Source organism: Schistocerca serialis, chromosome 5 (genome assembly GCF_023864345.2).
Source record: "Schistocerca serialis cubense isolate TAMUIC-IGC-003099 chromosome 5, iqSchSeri2.2, whole genome shotgun sequence".
Taxonomy (NCBI): Eukaryota; Metazoa; Arthropoda; class Insecta; order Orthoptera; family Acrididae; genus Schistocerca; species Schistocerca serialis.
In genome coordinates, this window is record NC_064642.1 from 626,911,318 (window position 1) to 626,930,416 (window position 19,099).

At 42.1% G+C, this 19,099-nt stretch overlaps 1 protein-coding gene across 1 annotated transcript in view; it reads left to right on the forward strand.

Moving 5' to 3' along the window:
- The window catches only part of LOC126481376 (coagulation factor XI-like), a 170,882-nt gene that overhangs the window by 138,642 nt on the left and 13,141 nt on the right, over window positions 1–19,099 (forward strand). The window contains exon 5 of the mRNA XM_050105086.1: window positions 8,353–8,407. Coding sequence (XP_049961043.1) covers window positions 8,353–8,407 — 55 coding nt within the window. The remainder of the gene's footprint in view (window positions 1–8,352; window positions 8,408–19,099) is intronic.

Below are 19,099 nucleotides of genomic sequence, written 5' to 3' on the forward strand. Positions count from 1 at the left end.
AATAACTCGATCTTGGCATCTATTGCAGAAAAAAATTGAATAATTCTTGACAATATTAGTTCTTGGCAATATTTACTCAGTATCAATTCGTTGTTGCTAATCACAATTAGTTAACTGTGTATTCGTGGCATTTATAACTAACAAGTTCAAGTTGCATATAAAAAAAATGCGTTCCATAATTACGACTAATTTGACGATGTTGACTGGGGCACATACGGGAGCGAAAACTTATCTAAAACTAGTGTACAAACGATACTGCAGTTGTAAGAGTAGGAGGACATGAGAGAGAGACAGTAGCTGAGGAGGGAAGGAGACGGAGGTATAGTCTGGCCCCATGTCATTCAGCCTTAAACTGAAGACATAAATTTTTTTGTCGATGTCATCGTATATCTAATGTCAGCAAAGGAGGCACGTTGAATTGAACGGAATGAATAGTGTCATTGAAAGAAAGTATATGCAGAAGGTCAACAAAACTAATTTACGAGAATTAGAATGCATTCGAACCAAATCAGCTAATGCTAAGGAAAATAGATTAGGAGGTGGAAAAACACAAGCAGTTGTAGAATTTTGCTTTTTGGGGAGCATCAGCTGATGATTTCAGAAGCAAAGATGACATAAAATTCAGACTAGCAATAACAATAAAAGTTTTTCTGAAAACGAGAAATAATTTGCTATTGAATATCATTTCAAGCGTTAGGAAGATTTTTTTTCTGAACGTGTCTGGACATGAGTATGATGTGCTGATGAACCGTACAGACAAGTGAAGTAGAATTTTTTGAAATATGCTACGGTAGGAGAATGCTGAAGATTAGGTGGACAGACCAAATAACTAATGAAGAGTTACTGAAGCGAGATGGGAAGAAAAGAAACTTATGAAATTTATGGCAAAATTGCACTAAAGAAGGGACTGGTTGACAGGAACCCTTAAGAAAAAATTGGTTTTAGACGGAAGTGTTTCGAGAGAAGGAGGGGGACATTGTCATGGGTGAGCAAGTGTTGGCCGGCCGAAGTGGCCGTGCGGTTCTAGGCGCTACAGTCTGGAACCGAGCGACCGCTACGGTCGCAGGTTCGAATCCTGCCTCGGGCATGGATGTGTGTGATGTCCTTAGGTTAGTTAGGTTTAGTTATCTCTAAGTTCTAGGCGACTGATGACATCAGAAGTTAATTCGCATAGTACTCAGAGTCATTGAGCAAGTGTTGACTAAACTACGCAGGCTTCAGTGGAGGTACGTTGCAATAGTTATGTAGAGATGGAGAGGCTTGCACAGGATTAGACTAACGTGGAAAGCTGCATCAAAAGAGTCCTCGGAGGGAAGACTACGGCACCAATAACTACGACTTCCACAAATTAACGTTACTTCAACACTTAAGAGACGAGATTCACATTATTTGTCTAGTGATTAACATGTATTTATCCACATAGCAGTTGGACCGTTTCTGAATAAAAATTAATGATATGGTGAATATTGTGAACTAAGACTGTACTGAAGTAGATTCCTATCTTTGACTTCGCGTGTGTCTGTGTTGTAATCCTGAACAATGTAAGTGGTGTAATTACAGAAGCGCCATCTGTTAAGAATAAGTCGCCAAAACTATCTCAAGGTGTATAACTGTATCTGAATTGATTTTTCCCAAAATAATCAGAAAACATAAAACTGTATGCTAAAGTGTCTGTCCTGTGAAACTATATTATGCAGTTTACTGAATAGTGCTACAATGTATGACGTCGCAGTGCGTGACTTCCAGATCCAATAAACAAATCTAAAACAATAAAAAAGTGTTACATAAAATTACAAATCGAATTTTGAAAGAATAACAGAGCCATTCGACAACCACTGAAAGAATGTCCTCATCTTTCAAAAATCTACCCCTCTCCACCCCCCAGGTCTTCTTTCTCGATTGCCTGCGTTCGATGTCGCTTGCCCTCCTTCCCGATCACCACCAGTAGACAGAGAAGTTGCAGCGTTAGAAAATTGTAGCGAAATGCAGGAAGATCTGCAGCGGATAGGCACTTGGTGCAGGGAGTGGCAACTGGCCCTCTAACGTAGGCAAATGTAATGTATTGCGAATACATAGAAAGAAGGATCCTTTATTGTATGATTATATGATAGCGGAACAAACACTGGTAGCAGTTACTTCTGTAAAATACCTGGGAGTATGTGTACGGAACGATTTGAAGTGGAATGATCATATAAAATTAATTGTTGGTAAGGAGGGTGCCAGGTTGAGATTCATTGGGAGAGTCCTTAGAAAATGTAGTCCATCAACAAAGGAGGTGGCTTACAAAACGCTCGTTGGGCCGATACTTGAGTATTGCTCATCAGTGTGGGATCCGTACCAGGTCGGGTTGACAGAGGAGATAGAGAAGATCCAAAGAAGAGCGGCGCGTTTCGTCACAGGGTTATTTGGTAAGCGTGATTGCGTTACGGAGATGTTTAGCAAACTCAAGTGGCAGATTCTGCAAGAGAGGCGCTTTGCATCGCGGTGTAGCTTGTTGTCCAGGTTTCGAGAGGGTGCGTTTCTGGATGAGGTATCGAATATATTGCTTCCACCTACTTATACCAACCGAGGAGATCACGAATGTAAAATTAGAGAGATTCGAGCGCGCACGGAGGCTTTCCGGCAGTCGTTCTTCCCGCGAACCATACACGAGTGGAACAGGAAAGTGAGGTAATGACAGTGGCACGTAAAGTGCCCTCCGCCACACACCGTTGGGTGGCTTGCGGAGTATAAATGTAGATGAGTAGACCCACTTGTGTGCGCCCTTGGTCAAACTGTTAGCACCATTTTAGTACGGTTGTACACCACACTATATTTGGTCCAACACCGCCAGAACTTCACATTGAATCTGTGTGCAATTTAGGAATTCTGCACTCAGTAATCGTATTTCAACTTTCGAGTATGTTTCTAGCTGCAGGACGCACTGTGAGGCACCTGTTAGCCATGCCACAGCACTCTCTGTCTGCAGGAGACGAGGAACGCGTTCTCTCTTCCCACTAAGCTCCAATCTAGTCGCGTAATGACCTTAGCATGGAACGACATGTCTGCCTCACTTTTTGAAGTCCTATGTATGTGACAAAGAAATTGAGATTCTCTTTTGGAAGGAAATGATAGGTTGGATGTAGATTTTAGATAAATGAGATGCCAGCTGGAAAGGACAGTATGGACTGGAGCCTTCATTTGGAACCATTTGGGCAGGATTTATTTCATGGATTAATTCACGGTGTGCGAGCTACGCTGTCAAACAGCATGGTATGTTTGCAAATGGAGGAAAGGTCTAACTCTTTGATAAAGCGCATTCCGGAGGACGATGGTTCAAAACCGTCTCCGGCCGTCTTGATTTAGGTTTTCTGTAATTTCCCTAAATCACTTCAGGCTAATGCCGCAATGGTTCCTTTGAAGGGGCACGGCCGATTTCCTTCCCAGTCCTTCCCTAATCCGAGCTTGTGCTCCGTCTCTAACGAGTTCGTTGTCGACGGGACGTTAAACACTAATCTCCTCCTCCTCTTTGATAAACGCGCGGCAGTAGGACTGTGTGACCATGAATGAGAGAGATGAGAGATTGTTAGAACCCAAGTAGTTTGAAGGAGGTGTAGGAGAGGTGAAGGTGCCCCAGATGTTTGATGTATGGTAATCAGATACGGAATTTAATGAAACTTGACACAATCGCAAGAACTAGTGTATACTAGACAAACAATCGCAGACTAATGACCCATGACAAACAAGTCCTCAGTAACACGAGGAGTTTGTTTTCTGTCGGTCTTCATTTATAATTTTACGTCTGACCACAAAAGGTATTAAATTTTATAGAAAAAACCAATACACATAGGAAATCTTGCTGTTAAAGTTACGTAAATAATGCGACCCGTCTTCGCTGATTGGTTCGTGATAGTGTACTGTGTATGTCAATGGATTCAGAGCAATATGAGCGATCGACATGGGGACGTGACAGAAAGACAGCCGGCTGGAGTGGCCGAGCGGTTCTAGGCGCTCAGTCCGGAACCGCGCGACTGCTACGATCGCAGGTTAGAATCCTGCCTCGGGCATGGATGTCCTTAGGTTTGTTAGGTTTAAGTAGTCCTAAGTTCTAGGGGACTTATGACCGCAGATGTTAAGTCCCATAGTGCACGGAGCCATTTTTTTTCTTCTACAGAAAGACAGATAGGGGCTGCCGTGTTTGGACGTTCCCTTGACCATGCTACGAATGAAATTTCTCGTTTTGTTGGCGTATTAGTGCGGTCTCTCCAACGTGTGTGTAAGGAACGGTGTATCACTCGGAGCCACATAACAAAGGTCATGAAAGGCCTCATATTTCAATTAAAATAATATTGTGATTCGCGTTTCAGCGATTCACGTGACAGAGGCCAGAAGCCAGCCAATCTCAGTTCTTTCTCAAGCCACACTCTCACTTTTTGACTTCTTGCAGTTACGTGCATTGATTTCTCCTTACCGTCAACGCTGTCTCCCGCCAATGCAAGCTGTAAATCACAAACTTACTTCATTCGAGATATAACCGACAGAGACCAGGCACAAGTGTCACTCCTTGTCAGTGACCATGGGTTTCGATCCGACACGAGTTGGAAACGGTGGCAGTTTTGTTAACTATCCTCTTAATGACCATCTCTTACGGTCACTTTCGTCCGCGTTGTGAATTACAGATAATGTTTTTCCTCTTTCCCTGCACGTAGTATAAATATTCGATACGGTGCCTCTTGAAGCACCAAACACTTCGAGTGCCCTGGTTATGGAAGCACTCACCATACGAGCACCAACAATATACCCACGTTCGAATTCACTTAGCTCCAACATAATACACTCATAACTACAGAGAACACTCTTCAGACGACGACTGACGCTTACAACATATGGAGGACATTGCTCAGGTGCCGTTTGAAATCAAATGCAACAGCGCGAACTGCAGGTTTGCCTAGCGTCTGCATTTGTGATCAAGCATATATTTCTCGCGGTGTTCCCGGTGTTCCCACGGTTTGGTCCAATTTCTGTAGTTCTGTTTGTCATGCCTGGGTTGTTGAGCAATTTTGTTGCAGTGGGGCCATGGACCGCTCCCTGCTTTCGTTGGCTAGAGCCGGCACCTGCCCTGGCTGAGGGCAGAGACTGCCATGAGGCCATTGCCGTCCCCAGAGAGATGTTGAGCACATGTTTATGCCTTATTGTACGGACATGAAAGGACGGGACGCCGTGGCACTGCCTGATCGGTGGGAGAGATTCGGTTGTTTGCTCTCAAAATTTTTGATGCATCCAATCGAAAGAGTAACCCCGCCACCTCGTTTGGCCAGTGTACCACTGCTCCAGACCAATACCAATTTCTTATTGGTTAACGTGTTTTTTGTGCATAAAGAGTGGAAGAAGCGCTATTCTGGTTCGTCACATTAGCAGTAGCACTGGGTTTCCCGCTCTAAGTGGAGTTTCCTTTTTATCGAAGTTGGGAGTTGACGGCGGGGAAGGAAGTGTTTCTTCAAATGGTTCTGAGCACTTAACTTCTGAGGTCATCAGTCCTCTAGAACTTAGAACTACTTAAACCTAACCAACCTAAAGACATCACACACATCCATGCCCGAGGCAGGATTCAAACCTGTGACCGTAGCGGTCTCCCGGTTCCAGACTGAAGCGCCTACAACCGCACGGCCACTCCGGCCGGTGAAGTGTTTCTGGGCTACTCCGCTCCCAAGCGCTGTCCTGTGCTGATTGGCGCACCTTAGCTGCTTTTTGGGGAATTGTACGTGTCGCAGTCTTGGTGGTGTGGTCCATATTCTGAGCGATCTGTCCAGATTAGGAAATCTTTCTGCGTTTTCTACTCACAGACTTCCATATATATACACTGATACTCCTCTCCCACCACCCAATAGTGTAAGCATCATTTACGGTAATTTCTACTGAGATTTGAGAGAACTTCGCTCTCCATAAATTTTACGTGTTTCGTCTGTATTATTGAGAGCAAATAAAAATCTGCTATACACAGACATGACTTAGATTTGAAGATCCTTCAATTATCCTACAACTTTCCATTTTTGGGAGTTCCACAAATAACCAATATAAGCTGTTAAATACTTAAGTTGTTGTTGTCACTGTAACTGTGTTTCCGTTGTGTACAGTCACCAAACGCAACCAACTGCTGTTCGAAGTTAGAGACAGAACCACATCTAGTTTGAAACTTTCAGAGCTCTGTTGAGCACATTAATAACTTTATAGTTATTTACTATTAAAAACAGTCTTGATCACGATTTATTTATCAAGGTGACCGGTTTCGACCGGTCATCTTCAGACCTACAAGTTGTATACAAAGCTTTAATTAGAGGGCTACATACATTAAAGAAAATACATAAAGTTATAAAGCTGTAAAACGATGAATTACCATTGAGTAGGAACCTCTTTCTGTTGGAGAATCACTGCTGGAGAAACCATTGCACGTCTTACTATATATAATGGAGGCTCCACCCACTTCTGACTGCATGATGTCATTACTAACCAATGAGTTATAAGTCGAATTACAATTTAAAATTTCTTAGTTAAAAGAACATTGTCAATAATTAAAGATAAATACACACTACACTTAGCTTATTAAACAGCTATTGTCAATTAAGAAGCGTTAAAAATATTTAAATATGCAGGAAAAATGAACTTCGGTTTGGCTGTACATGGGTTGCTCTCTCAAGGTCTGTTACTGAACCATTAGAAGAAACTGAAATCTTTTCACTTCACAAAAGTACTCCATTATCTGTTTTAAACGAACAACTTCAGTTCAAAGACAAACATTTCTTTGAGCTTTTCGATGATCTGCTTCAGAATGTTACTCTTCTGTCCTTTGTTTTTTTTTTTTAATTTAAATTATTAAGACTTTTAGCAAATATTTTATCTTTACATTGTAATTTTATTTCACCAAACATTATTTGATGACTGTCTATCTGTTTTAGAATTTTTGCTTATATGCTTTTAGGCTGCATGTTGCTAATTCACATCCTTTAATTTTTGACACTACGGCTCATAATATTATAATTTTAAATTCCTTCCATTTTCATTATTTGTATTTGCTTATAAGAGTAGCATAGAACTTAAGGAATAGCAATGCCTTTTAAAAATTGTCACATGTAATTTACATACCAACTTCATAGACAATATTTCATATATACGGACATCTACTTCGTATCGTATTTGCGCAGCATGTAGTATACATGTCAGCTACAGGTTATTGCAGCTTACTCATTGAAAATCGTTTCAATAAAGACATGTTGCTGCTCAATAATACATCGTCTGACGTGACAGTCTTCGCCATTCCACTTTCCCAACAACTTCGTTGGAAAGAAGCCTGCTGCCACATCTTTGCACTGGCGTTTGTCCTCACCATGGCAACCACTAGTTCGACTATCGACTTTACAGCAACTTCAGTGGAAAGAAGGCTGCTGCCTCATCTTTGCAACGGCGTCCAACTTCACCATGGCAACCAGTGGTTCCAAATGGTTCACTAACAGGCCTTGAGAGGGCAACCCATGTACTGCCAGACCGAAGTTCACTTTTCCTACATATTTAAATATTTTTAACGCTTCTTAATTGACAATAGCTGTTTAATAAGCTAAGTGTAGTGTGTATTTATTTTTAATTCTTGACAATGTTCTTTTAACTAAGAAATTTTAAATTTTAATTCGACTTATAACTCATTGGTTAGTAATGACATCATGCAGTCAGAAGTGGTGGAGCCTCCATTATATATAGTAAGACGTGCACTGCTCTCTCCAGTAGTGATTCTACAACAGAAAGAGGTTCCTACTCAAAGGTAATTCATCGTTTTATAGCTTTATAACTTTATGTATTTTCTTTAATGTATGTAGCCCTCTAATTAAAGCTTTGTATACAACTTGTAGGTCTGAAGATGACCACAGCAGTGGTCGAAACCTGTCACCTTGATAAATAAATCGTGATCAAGACTGTTTTTAATAGTAAATATTTGTAAGACATTGATCACTGCCTTTCCCATAATGTATTCAAAAACAAGCTTTATAGTTCTTTCAGGTCTTATTAATAATTTGAATATTATTTGTTTAATGCAGTTATATGGTTCAGTCAAACACTTTTATATTTATAGTAACGTTTATCATTTTCTGGTTGTTAATCTGGAGAGGCTCTACCTTTCACGTGTTCGTGCGCTGTTTTCTTTGGCCTACACCCTGACTAATCAAGAGACCGGTGTACATAAAAGGCGCCTCGGGCTGTTTTTTGTTAATTTTTTTTTCTCATAGCGATATCAGTTAGTATTGGACATTCACGTGAAATATTCGTCTACCAGGTAAAAAAGTTCTAAATGTGCGTTTACTGATGGTTCTTTCTCTTAATTTTTAGGGAGACAGTGGTGGTGCGATGATGACGAAGTCTGGCCGCCAGTACGTCGCCACAGGTAAGCAATTTAGCTCATGTTAGCTCCGCTGTCTGGATGGCGTAGTTCCCCAGTTGGAATCATTTTTCATTTTAACATTCGCAGTAAACAATATTAGGGACAACTAATATACAAGCCACCAATACTGTCATGAGTCCTGTTCTCCTTAACTGATCTTACCCAACAAATACTGTCTAGTTAGTGAACAGTCGGCTTCATTTCGTTAGAAAGAAAACAGCTTTCCTGAACTAGTCCTGTCGCCAGCTTCTGCTTAAGTGAAATGTTCCACTTGTTTCGTTGACTGGATAGCGCTGCTGGCACCAACAAATGTCGATAAGTTATGCAGAGAGATTTAAATTCTCATCTCCAATTAAAAATAGTTCAGCGGTGGTTAGGGACCACTATCCCCACTCCAAGTCTACACAGATCTTTGCACTGCTGTTCTTATTACAGAAGTACAAATACAGTTCTCTTGTTCACTTTTCCAGGTAAACCGACTCCGGTCACAAGTCGTGGTCTTCATTCCAGTAACTATGTATCACGAGTCATGGGGTCTCACCTTCAGACACTTAAGCTCTAGTTACACCATTTTTGAAAACAGATCACCACTGGTCCTGTTAAACGTACAAATTTATAGTACAAGGTAATATAAGGTGCTGTAATGCAACTACACACTTTACAGAACTATGAATGGAAAGGAAATTTCCTACTGTTTCCAGCAGTGGTTACATACTTTTTAGGTACAGCATGTCTAAAGAGATTATCTTGCACAATCACTTTTAAATTCACAGCACGTTTACTGAAAATTTATACTATTCAAAAAGTATCTAAATCTAAACTTGATGCGCGTGCGCGCACGCAGACACGCACACACACACACACACACATAGATATATATTAAGATAGATACTGCCTACAGGAAAATTAGAGACCTTTGGAGAAAAGAGAACCATTTGCATGAATATCAAGAGCTCAGATTGAAACGCAATTCTAATCAAAGAAGCGAAAGCAGAAAGGTGGAAGGAGTACATAGAGGGTCTATACAGGGATAATGTTCTTGAGGACAATATTATGGAAATGGAAGAGGATGTAGATGAAGATGAAATGGGAGATACGATACTGCGTGAAGAGTTTGACAGAGCACTGAAAGACCTGAGTCGAAACAAGGCCCCGGGAGTAGACAACATTCCATTAGAACTACTGACGGCCTTGGGAGAGCCAGTCCTGACAAAACCATCTGGCGAGCAAGATGTATGAGACAGACGAAATACCCTCAGACTTCAAGAAGAATATGATAATTCCAATCCCAAAGAAAGCAGGTGTTGACAGGTGTGAAAATTACCGAACTATCAGTTTAATAAGTCACGGCTGCAAAATACTAACGCGAATTCTATACAGACGAATGGAAAAACTGGTAGAAGCCGACCTAGGGGAAGATCAGGTTGGATTCCGTAGAAATATTGGAACACTTGAGGCAATACTGACCCTACGACTTATCTTAGAAGCTAGATTAAGGAAAAGCAAACCTACGTTTCTAGCATTTGTAGACTTAGAGAATAATTTTGACAATGTTGACTGGAATACTCTCTCAAATTCTGAAGGTGGCAGGGGTAAAATATAGGGAGCGAAAGGCTATTTACAATTTGTACAGAAACCAGATGGCAGTTACAAGAGTTGAGGGGCATGAAAGGGAAGCAGTGGCTGGGAAGGGAGTGAGACAGGGTTGTAGCCTCTCCCCAATGTTATTCAATCTGTATATTGAGCAAGCAGTGAAGGAAACAAAAGAAAAATTCGGAGTAGGTATTAAAATCCATGGAGAAGAAATAAAAACTTTGAGGTTCGCCGATGACATTGTAATTCTGTCAGAGACAGCAAAGGACTTGGAAGAGCAGTTGAACGGAATGGACAGTGTCTTGAAAGGAGGATATATGATGAACATCAACAAAAGCAAAACGAGGATAATGGAATGTATTCGAATTAAGTCGGGTGATGCTGAGGGAATTAGATTAGGAAATGAGGCACTTAAAGTAGTAAAGGAGTTTTGCTATATGGGGAGCAAAATAACTGATGATGGTCGAAGTAGAGTGGATATAAAATGTAGACTGGCAATGGGAAGGAAAGCGTTTCTGAAGAAGATGAATGTGTTAACATCGACTATAGATTTAAGTTTCAGGAAGTCGTTTGTGAAAGTATTTGTATGGAGTGTAGCCGTGTATGGAAGTGAAACATGGACGATAAATAGTTTAGACAAGAAGAGAATAGAAGCTTTCGAAATGTGGTGCTACAGAAGAATGCTGAAGATTAGATGGGTAGATCACATAACTAATGAGGTGTTGAATAGGATTGGGGAGAAGAGAAGTTTGTGTCACAACTTGACTAGAAGAAGGGATCGGTTGGTAGGACATGTTCTGAGGCATCAAGGGATCACCAATTTAGTATTGGAGGGCAGCGTGGAGGGTAAAAATCATAGAGGGAGACCAAGAGATGAATACACCAAGCAGATTCAGAAGGATGTAGGTTGCAGTAGGTTACCGGGAGATGAAGAAGCTTGCACAGGATAGATTAGCATGGAGAGCTGCATCAAACCAGTCTCAGGACTGAAGACCCCCAACAACAACAACATATATATACTACTGGCCATTAAAATTGCTACACCACGAAGATGACGTGCTACAGACGCTAAATGTAACCGACAGGAAGAAGATGCTGTGATAGGCAAATGATTAGCTTTTCAGAGCATTCACACAAGGTTGGCGCCGGTGGCGACACCTACAACGTGCTGACATGAGGAAAGTTTCCAACCGATTTCTGATACACAAACAGCAGTTGACCGCCGTTGCCTCTTGAAACGTTGTTGTGATGCCTCCTGTAAGGAGGAGAAATGCCAACCATCACGTTTCCGACTTTGATAAAGGTCGGATTGTAGCCTATCGCGATTGAGGTTTATCGTATCGCGACACTGCTGCTCGTGTTGGTCGAGATCCAATGACTGTTAGCAGAATATGGAATCGTTGGGTTCAGGAGGGTAATATGGAGCGCCGTGCTGGATCCCAACGGCCTCGAATCACTAGCAGTGAAGATCACAGGCATCTTATTCGCACAGCTGTAACGGATAGTGCAGCCACGTCTCGATCCCTGAGTCAACCGATGGGGGCGTTTGTAAGACAACAACCATCTGCACGAACAGTTCGACGACGTTTGCAGTAGCATGAAGTATCAGCTCGGAGACCATGGCTGCGGTTACCCTTGACACTGCATCAGAGACAGGAGCCCCTGCGATGGTGTACTCAATGACGAACCTGGGTGCACGAATGGAAAAACGTCATTTTTTTTCGAATCAATCCAGGTCCTGTTTACAACACCTTAATGGTCGCATCCGTGTTTGGCGACATCGCGGTGAACGCACACTGGAAGCGTGTATTCGTCATCGCCATACTGGTGTATCACCTGGCGTGATGGTATGGGATGCCATTGGTTACACGTCTCGGTCACCTCTTTTTCGCATTGACGGCACTTCGTACAGTGGACGTTACATTTCAGATGTGTTACGACCCGTGGCTCTACCCTTCATTCGATCCCTGCGAAAAGCTACATTTCTTCAGGATAATACACGACCGCATGTTGCAGGTCCTCTAGGGGCCTTTCTGGATACAGAAAATGTTCGACTGCCGCCCTGGCCAGCACATTCTCCAGATCCCTCACCAATTGAAAACGTCTGGTCAATGGTGGCCGAGCAACTGGCTCGTCACAATACGCCAGTCATCACTCTTGACGAACTGTGTGTGATATCGTGTTGAAGCTGCACGGGCAGCTGTACCTATACACGCCATCCAAGCTCTGTTTGACTCAATGCTCAGGCCTATCAAGGCCGTTATTACGGCCAGTGGTGGTGGTTCTGGGTACTGATTTCTCAGGATCTATGCACCCAAATTGCGTGAAAATGTAATCACATGTCAGTTCTAGTATAATTTGTCAATGAATACCCGTTTATCATCTGCCTTTCTTCATGGTGTAGTAATTTTAATGGCCAGTAGTGTATATAATGTCTCCCCTAAGACACAATAAGACTGGAAGACCAAGAACAAAAAAAATGTTCAAATGTGTGTGAAAACTTATGGGACTTAACCGCTAATGTCATCAGTCCCTAAGCTTACAGACTACTTAACCTAAATTATCCCAAAAACAAACACACACACCCATGCCCGAGGGAGGACTCGAACCTCCGCCGGGACCAGCCGGACCAAGAACAAAGAGCTGCGATTAAAAAGAGTGAAAGACAGGGATGTAGTCTTTTTTTCCCTACTGTTGAATCTTTACATCGAAGAAGCAATGACGAAAATAAAAGAAAGCTTAAAGACTGGGATTAAAATTGAAGGTGAAAGCACATCAATGTTAAGATTCGCTGATGACAGTGCTAATTTTGGTGAAAGTGAAGATGGATCACAGGATCTGTTGAATGGAATGACCACTCTACTAAATACAGAGTATGGATTGAGAGTAAATCGAATAAAGACGAAAGTAATGAGAAGTAGCAGATATGAGAACAGCGAGAAACTAAACAATAGAATTGATGATTACGAAGTAGACGAAGTTAAGAAATTGTGCTACCTGTTGTTGTTGTTGTTGTGGTCTTCAGTCCTGAGACTGAGGTCACCGTGCTACTCGATCCTGCGCAAGCTTCTTCATCTCCCAGTACTTACTGTAACCTACTTCCTTCTGAATCTGCTTAGTGTACTCATCTCTTGGTCTCCCTCTACCATTTTTACGGCCCACGCTGCCCTCCAATGCTAAATTTGTGATCCCCCGATGCCTCAGAACATGTCCTACCAACCGGTCCCTTCTTTTTGTCAAGTTGTGCCACAAATTCCTGTTCTCCCCAATTATATTCAATACCTCCTCATTAGTTATGTGATCTACCCATCTAATCTTCAGCATTCTTCTGTAGCACCACATTTCGAAAGCTTCTATTCTCTTCTTGTCTGAACTATTTATCGTCCATGTTTCACTTCCATACACGGCTACACTCCATACAAATACTTTCACAAACGACTTCCTGACACTTAAATCTATAGTCGATGTTAACAAATTTCTCTTCATCAGAAACGCTTGCCTTGCCATTGTCAGTCCACATTTTATATCTTCTCTACTTCGACATCATCAGTTATTTTGCTCCCCAAATAGCAAAACTCATTTACTACTTTAAGTGTCTCATTTCCTAATACCCTCAGCATCACCCGACTTAATTCGACGACATTCCATTATCCTCGTTTTGCTTTTATTGCTGTTCATCTTATATCCTCCTTTCAAGAAATCGTCGATTCCGCCCAACTGCTCTTCCAAGTCCTTTGCTGTCTCTGACAGAATTACAATGTCATCGGCGAACCTCAAAGTTTTTATTTCTTCTCCATGGATTTTAATACCTACTCCGAATTTTTCTTTTGTTTCCTTCACTGCTTGCTCAATATACAGATTGAACAACATCGGGGAGAGGCTACAACCCTGTCTTACTCCCTTCCCAACCACTGCTTCCCTTTCGTGTCCCTCGACTCTTATAACTGCCATCTGTTCCTGTATTTTATCCCTGCCACCCTTAGAATTTGAAAGAGAGTATTCCAGTCAAAATTGTCAAAAGCTTTCTCTAAATCTACAAATGCTAGAAACGTAGGTTTGCCTTTCCTTAATCTTTCTTCTAAAATAAGTCGTAAGGTCAGTATAGCCTCACGTGTTCCAACATTTCTACGGAATCCAACCTGATCTTCCCCTAGGTCGGCTTCTACCAGTTTTTCCATTCGTCTGTATAGAATTCGCGTTAGTATTTTGCAGCCGTGACTTATTAAACTGATAGTTCGGTAATTTTCACACCTGTCAACACCTGCTTTCTTTGGGATTGGAATTATTATATTCTTCTTGAAGTCTGAGGGTATTTCGCCTGTCTCATACATCTTGCTCAGCAGATGGTTTTGTCAGGACTGGCTCTCCCAAGGCCGTCAGCAGTTCTAATGGAATGTTGTCTCTCCCGGGGCCTTGTTTCGACTCAGGTCTTTCAGTGCTCTGTCAAACTCTTCACACAGTATCGTATCTCCCATTTCATCTTCATCCAAATCCTCTTCCATTTCCATAATATTGTCCTCAAGTACATCGCCCTTGTATAGACCCTCTACATACTCCTTCCACCTTTCTGCTTTTCCTTCTTTGCTTAGAACTGGGTTTCCATCTGATTTCTTGATATTCATAGAAGTGTCTCTCTTTTCTCCAAAGGTCTCTTTAATTTTCCTGTAGGCAGTATCTATATTGCCCCTAGTGAGATAAACCCTTACGTTTGTCCTCTAGCCATCCCTGCTTAGCCATTTTGCACTTCCTGTTGATCTCATTTTTGAGACGTTTGTATTTCTGTTTGCCTGTTTCATTTACTGCATTTTTATATTTTCTCCTTTCAGCAATTAAGTTCCATATTTGTTCTGTTACCCAAGGATTTGTACTAGCCCTCGTCTTTTTCCTACTTGATTCTCTGCTACCTTCACTATTTCATCTCTCAAAGCTACCCATTCTTCTTCTACTGTATTTCTTTCCCCCACTCCAGTCAATTGTTCGCGTATGCTCTCCCTGAAACTCTGTACAATCTCTGGTTTAGTCAGTTTATCCAGGTACCTTCCCCTTAAATTGTCACCTTTTTGCAGTTTCTTCAGTTTTAATCTACAGTTCATAATCAACTGATTGTGGTCAGAGTCTACATCTGCCCCTGGAAATGTCTTACAATTTAAAACTTGGTTCCTAAATCTCTGTCTTACCATTATATAATTTACCTGATACCTTCTAGTATCTCCAGGATTCTTCCACATATCCATCCTTCTTTTATGATTCTTGAACAAAGTGTTAGCTATGATTAAGTTATGCTCTGTGCAAAATTCTACCAGACGGCTTCCTCTTTCATTTCTTAGCCCCAATCCATATTCACCTACTATGTTTCCTTCTCTCCCTTTTCCTACTCTCGAATTCCAATCATCCATGACTATTAAATTTTCGTCTCCCTTCACTACCTGAATAATTTCTTTTATCTCATCATACATTTCTTTAATTTCTTCGTCATCTGCAGAGCTAGTTGGCATATAAACTTGTACTACTTGTGCTACCTATGCAGCAAAATAACCCATGACGGTCGGAACAAGGAGAACAAGGAGAGCAGATTAACACTGGCCAAAAGGGCATTCCTTCACAAGGGAAATCTACAAGCGTCACAATGGGTCTTAATATGAGGAAGACATTTCTGTGAAAGTATGTTTAGAGCACTGTATAGCAGTGAGACTTGGATTGTGGGAAAACGGGAAGAACAGAAGAGAACCGAAGCATTTGATATGTTGTGCTACAAAAAATGTCGAAAATTAGGCGAACTGATAAGGTAAGGAATGAGGATGTTCTCCGCAGAATCTGGGAGGAAGGGAATGTGTGGAAAAGAGTGAAAAAAAGAAGCGACAGCGTGATAGGACATGTGTTCAGACATCAGAGAGTAACTTCCTTGGTGCCGACCAGCGTGGCCGAGCGGTTCTAGGCGCGTCGGTCTGGAACCGCGCGACGGCTACGGTCGCAGGTTCGAATCCTGCCTCGGGCATGGATGTGTGTGGTGTCCTTAGGTTAGTTAGGTTTAAGTAGTTCTATGTTCTAGAGGACTGATGACCTCAGATGTTAAGTCCCATAGTGCTCAGAGCCATTTGAAGCATTTAACTTCCTTGGTACAAGAGGGAATGTGTAAAAACTGTGAAGAAAGAAAGAGACTAGGATGTTCCAAGCAAATAATTGAGGCCGCGTCCGGCCATCCTGATTTAGGTTTTCCGTGATTTCCCTAAATCACTCCAGGCTAATGCCGGGATGATTCCTGTGAAAGAGCACGTCCGACTTCCTTCCCCATCCTTCCCTAATCCGATGAGACCGATGACCTTGCTGTCTGGTCTCCTTCCCCAAAAACAACCCAACCCAACCCAATAATTGAGGACTTACGTTGCAAGTGCAACTCTGAAATGAAAAGCTTGTCACAGTAGAGAAATTCAAGCTGGATCAGATCAAACCAGTCAGAAGACAAGACAGATGTATCTGAGCCGTGGCGGTGTTTATGGTGTTGCCTTTCGAATTCCTCGCACCACTAAATCGATCTGTAGTGTGATGTTCCTCTGGTTTGAGGCGACTAAGCTCTTTGCGCGAGGTTGTTGTTGGGGTACGGGGCGTGTTGTGACGTGGCGAGTTGGGGAGTGGTAACGGAGCGAGGAGGACGGTGTAAGAGGTCCGCCCGGCGACTAAAACGAGCACTTGCGCAAGCGTTTTGGCCACCGAGTCCAGTGAGTGGCTGCTGGGCATATTTGTGGGCCGATTTGAATCCGTGGCTGAGTTCGAGTGTCGTCTTCGTGCGTAGCCTGGCCAGCCTGCTCTGGGGCGTGGCACACCGATGAGTGTTGAAGCCAGTTCCGCTGTGCTGAATTCCGCCCCCCCCCCCCCCCCCCCTTTGCAATCGGCAAGCTCCAGCTTCGATTCGTGAACTTCAGGACATCTTAAACTTTGCTAGCCGATGGTGTTTCCTAAGCGATAACGTGTTTCTTCCATGTCACGCAGTACCTAGATGGTTGGGCTTTAGGTGACATCCCTTCCAAACGTCTTCGAACACCAGATAAGTAACTTTCTCTTGTAATACGGCCGGGTGCCGGTAGCGGAGCGTGGTTATGATCCACGGAGCTCTGGCTTAAGGGCCTAGCACACTTCCATGTCAGTTTAAACCTGCAGTTAGGGATAAAGGGAGGGCTCATGTACCATTATGTGTCATTTCCTGTTACTACCCCTGGAACAGTTAGGCTTTGGAAATCACAATTTCAGTTAATTACAACACAAATCGAGTAAGATATCCTGTTAATTTAATTAAAAGAGAAGTGGCAGGCCTTCAGTGATAACACCTTCAGTTAAGTAAAATCACCAAATACAAAATAGGGAGGCCTTCAATGATAACAGCTTCAGTTAAGTATCATTCCCACATTCATCCCTTCAGTAACAATAGCTTAGGATAAGTAAAATTACGAAATACCAACAGGCAGTCCTTCTTTAATAACCGCTTAGTTAAGTAAAATTATCAATATTTTGACTAAAGTTCAGTCTTGATCATATCATTTATGTTTTAATGATATAGGTAACCGGTTTCGGTTCTTTTTACAAAACCATCATCAGACCCATGGTTCCCTTAGGATGGTAGGCGGAGCTCTCCTCGCAACATCAGTTGACTGATCACTGTTTTCCAAAAATGTTTACCAAAATTGTATAAAATTATCAATTCTTTAGTAAAAGCTTCAGTTAAGTAATACTACCAAATAGAAAACAGGTAGGCCTTCGTGAATAACTGCTTCATTTAGGTAACCAAGAGTTTGAATTGCCTCCTCACAAGGGCTGCACAAGAAGGAGAGGAAAGTAAAGAACGAGAGGACCGGCCTTTGAACGCCCTGTTCGTTGGCAAAAGAAACATTAAGATAGCAAGGTTAAAAAAAATTTCAAATTTGTGTGAAAATCTTATGGGACTTAACTGCTAAGGTGATCAGTCCCTAAGCTTACACACTATGAAACGTCCCCTTTGAACAATTTATACAAGACTGTGCTTAACCTGACACACAATATTTTTAGCGCAACGCAATCTGACTTTCAAAAATCCCTGCAAAAGAATGGCCCTGAGTAACATTAAACTATACCTTTCAGAAATCACTTACCTCACAAAAACCTTCATTACTCGAACTACTGCAGTATAGAGAGCGCCACTACTGCCAGCTAAATAAAAGATTCAAACTATGGAAGGCACTAACTACTGATAGGGATAGTTAGCAAATGAAAGATATTAATAGAGAACAAACAATGTATTTACCTTGATAGTCATAATATATATAGCAGTTCATGACAAATTACAAAACTCCGCCATCTCTCTCCCCACATCCACCACTGCTGGCGGCTCACCTCCAGCTGCGCAACGCTATGCGCTGTTCACATCCAGCTGCCGCTGCCCAACACTACAATGGCAGACAACAATGCAAACTAGACACAGACTGCACACAGCACAGCCAGTGATTTTCATACAGAGGTGGCGTTACCAATAAAAAAACCTAAACAGCCTACTTACATCGCAACGCTACGCGCTGTTCACATTCAGCTGCCGCTGCCCAACACTACAATGGCAGACAACAATGCAAACTAGCCACAGACTGCACACAGCACAGCCAGTGATTTTTATACAAACGTGGCGTTACCAATAGAAAAACCTAAACAACCTACTTACATAGCCCCCATGCTCCCCACAAAAAATTTTACAAATTGTTTTGGGCAGTGGCCAGTAATGATTCGATAAAATTTTTCATAATTACAATAACAAAGATATCAAATGCACACACTTATTGATACAATGTTGGTCAAAAGCTAAAATTTTTTCACAGTCCATAAAGACAGTCCAGATCATTCGTCACCGTAAAATTGCAGTGTTTTTCTCAAAGTCTGAAAAGTAAAAGAAAATGCACACAGAAGTAGTGGATTTCCATGCAGTCTTGAAGAAGTAGTGTTGACCTTCCAACGGAAAGACAGTGCTGACTCTCGACATGCAGACAGCTAATGCGCCACAACAGAGCAAACCCACAGCAGAGTCAGTCGAAGTTTTGAAGAATATTGGTAGGTAGGTCATCACAGAGTAGACCCACTGTAGTCCTG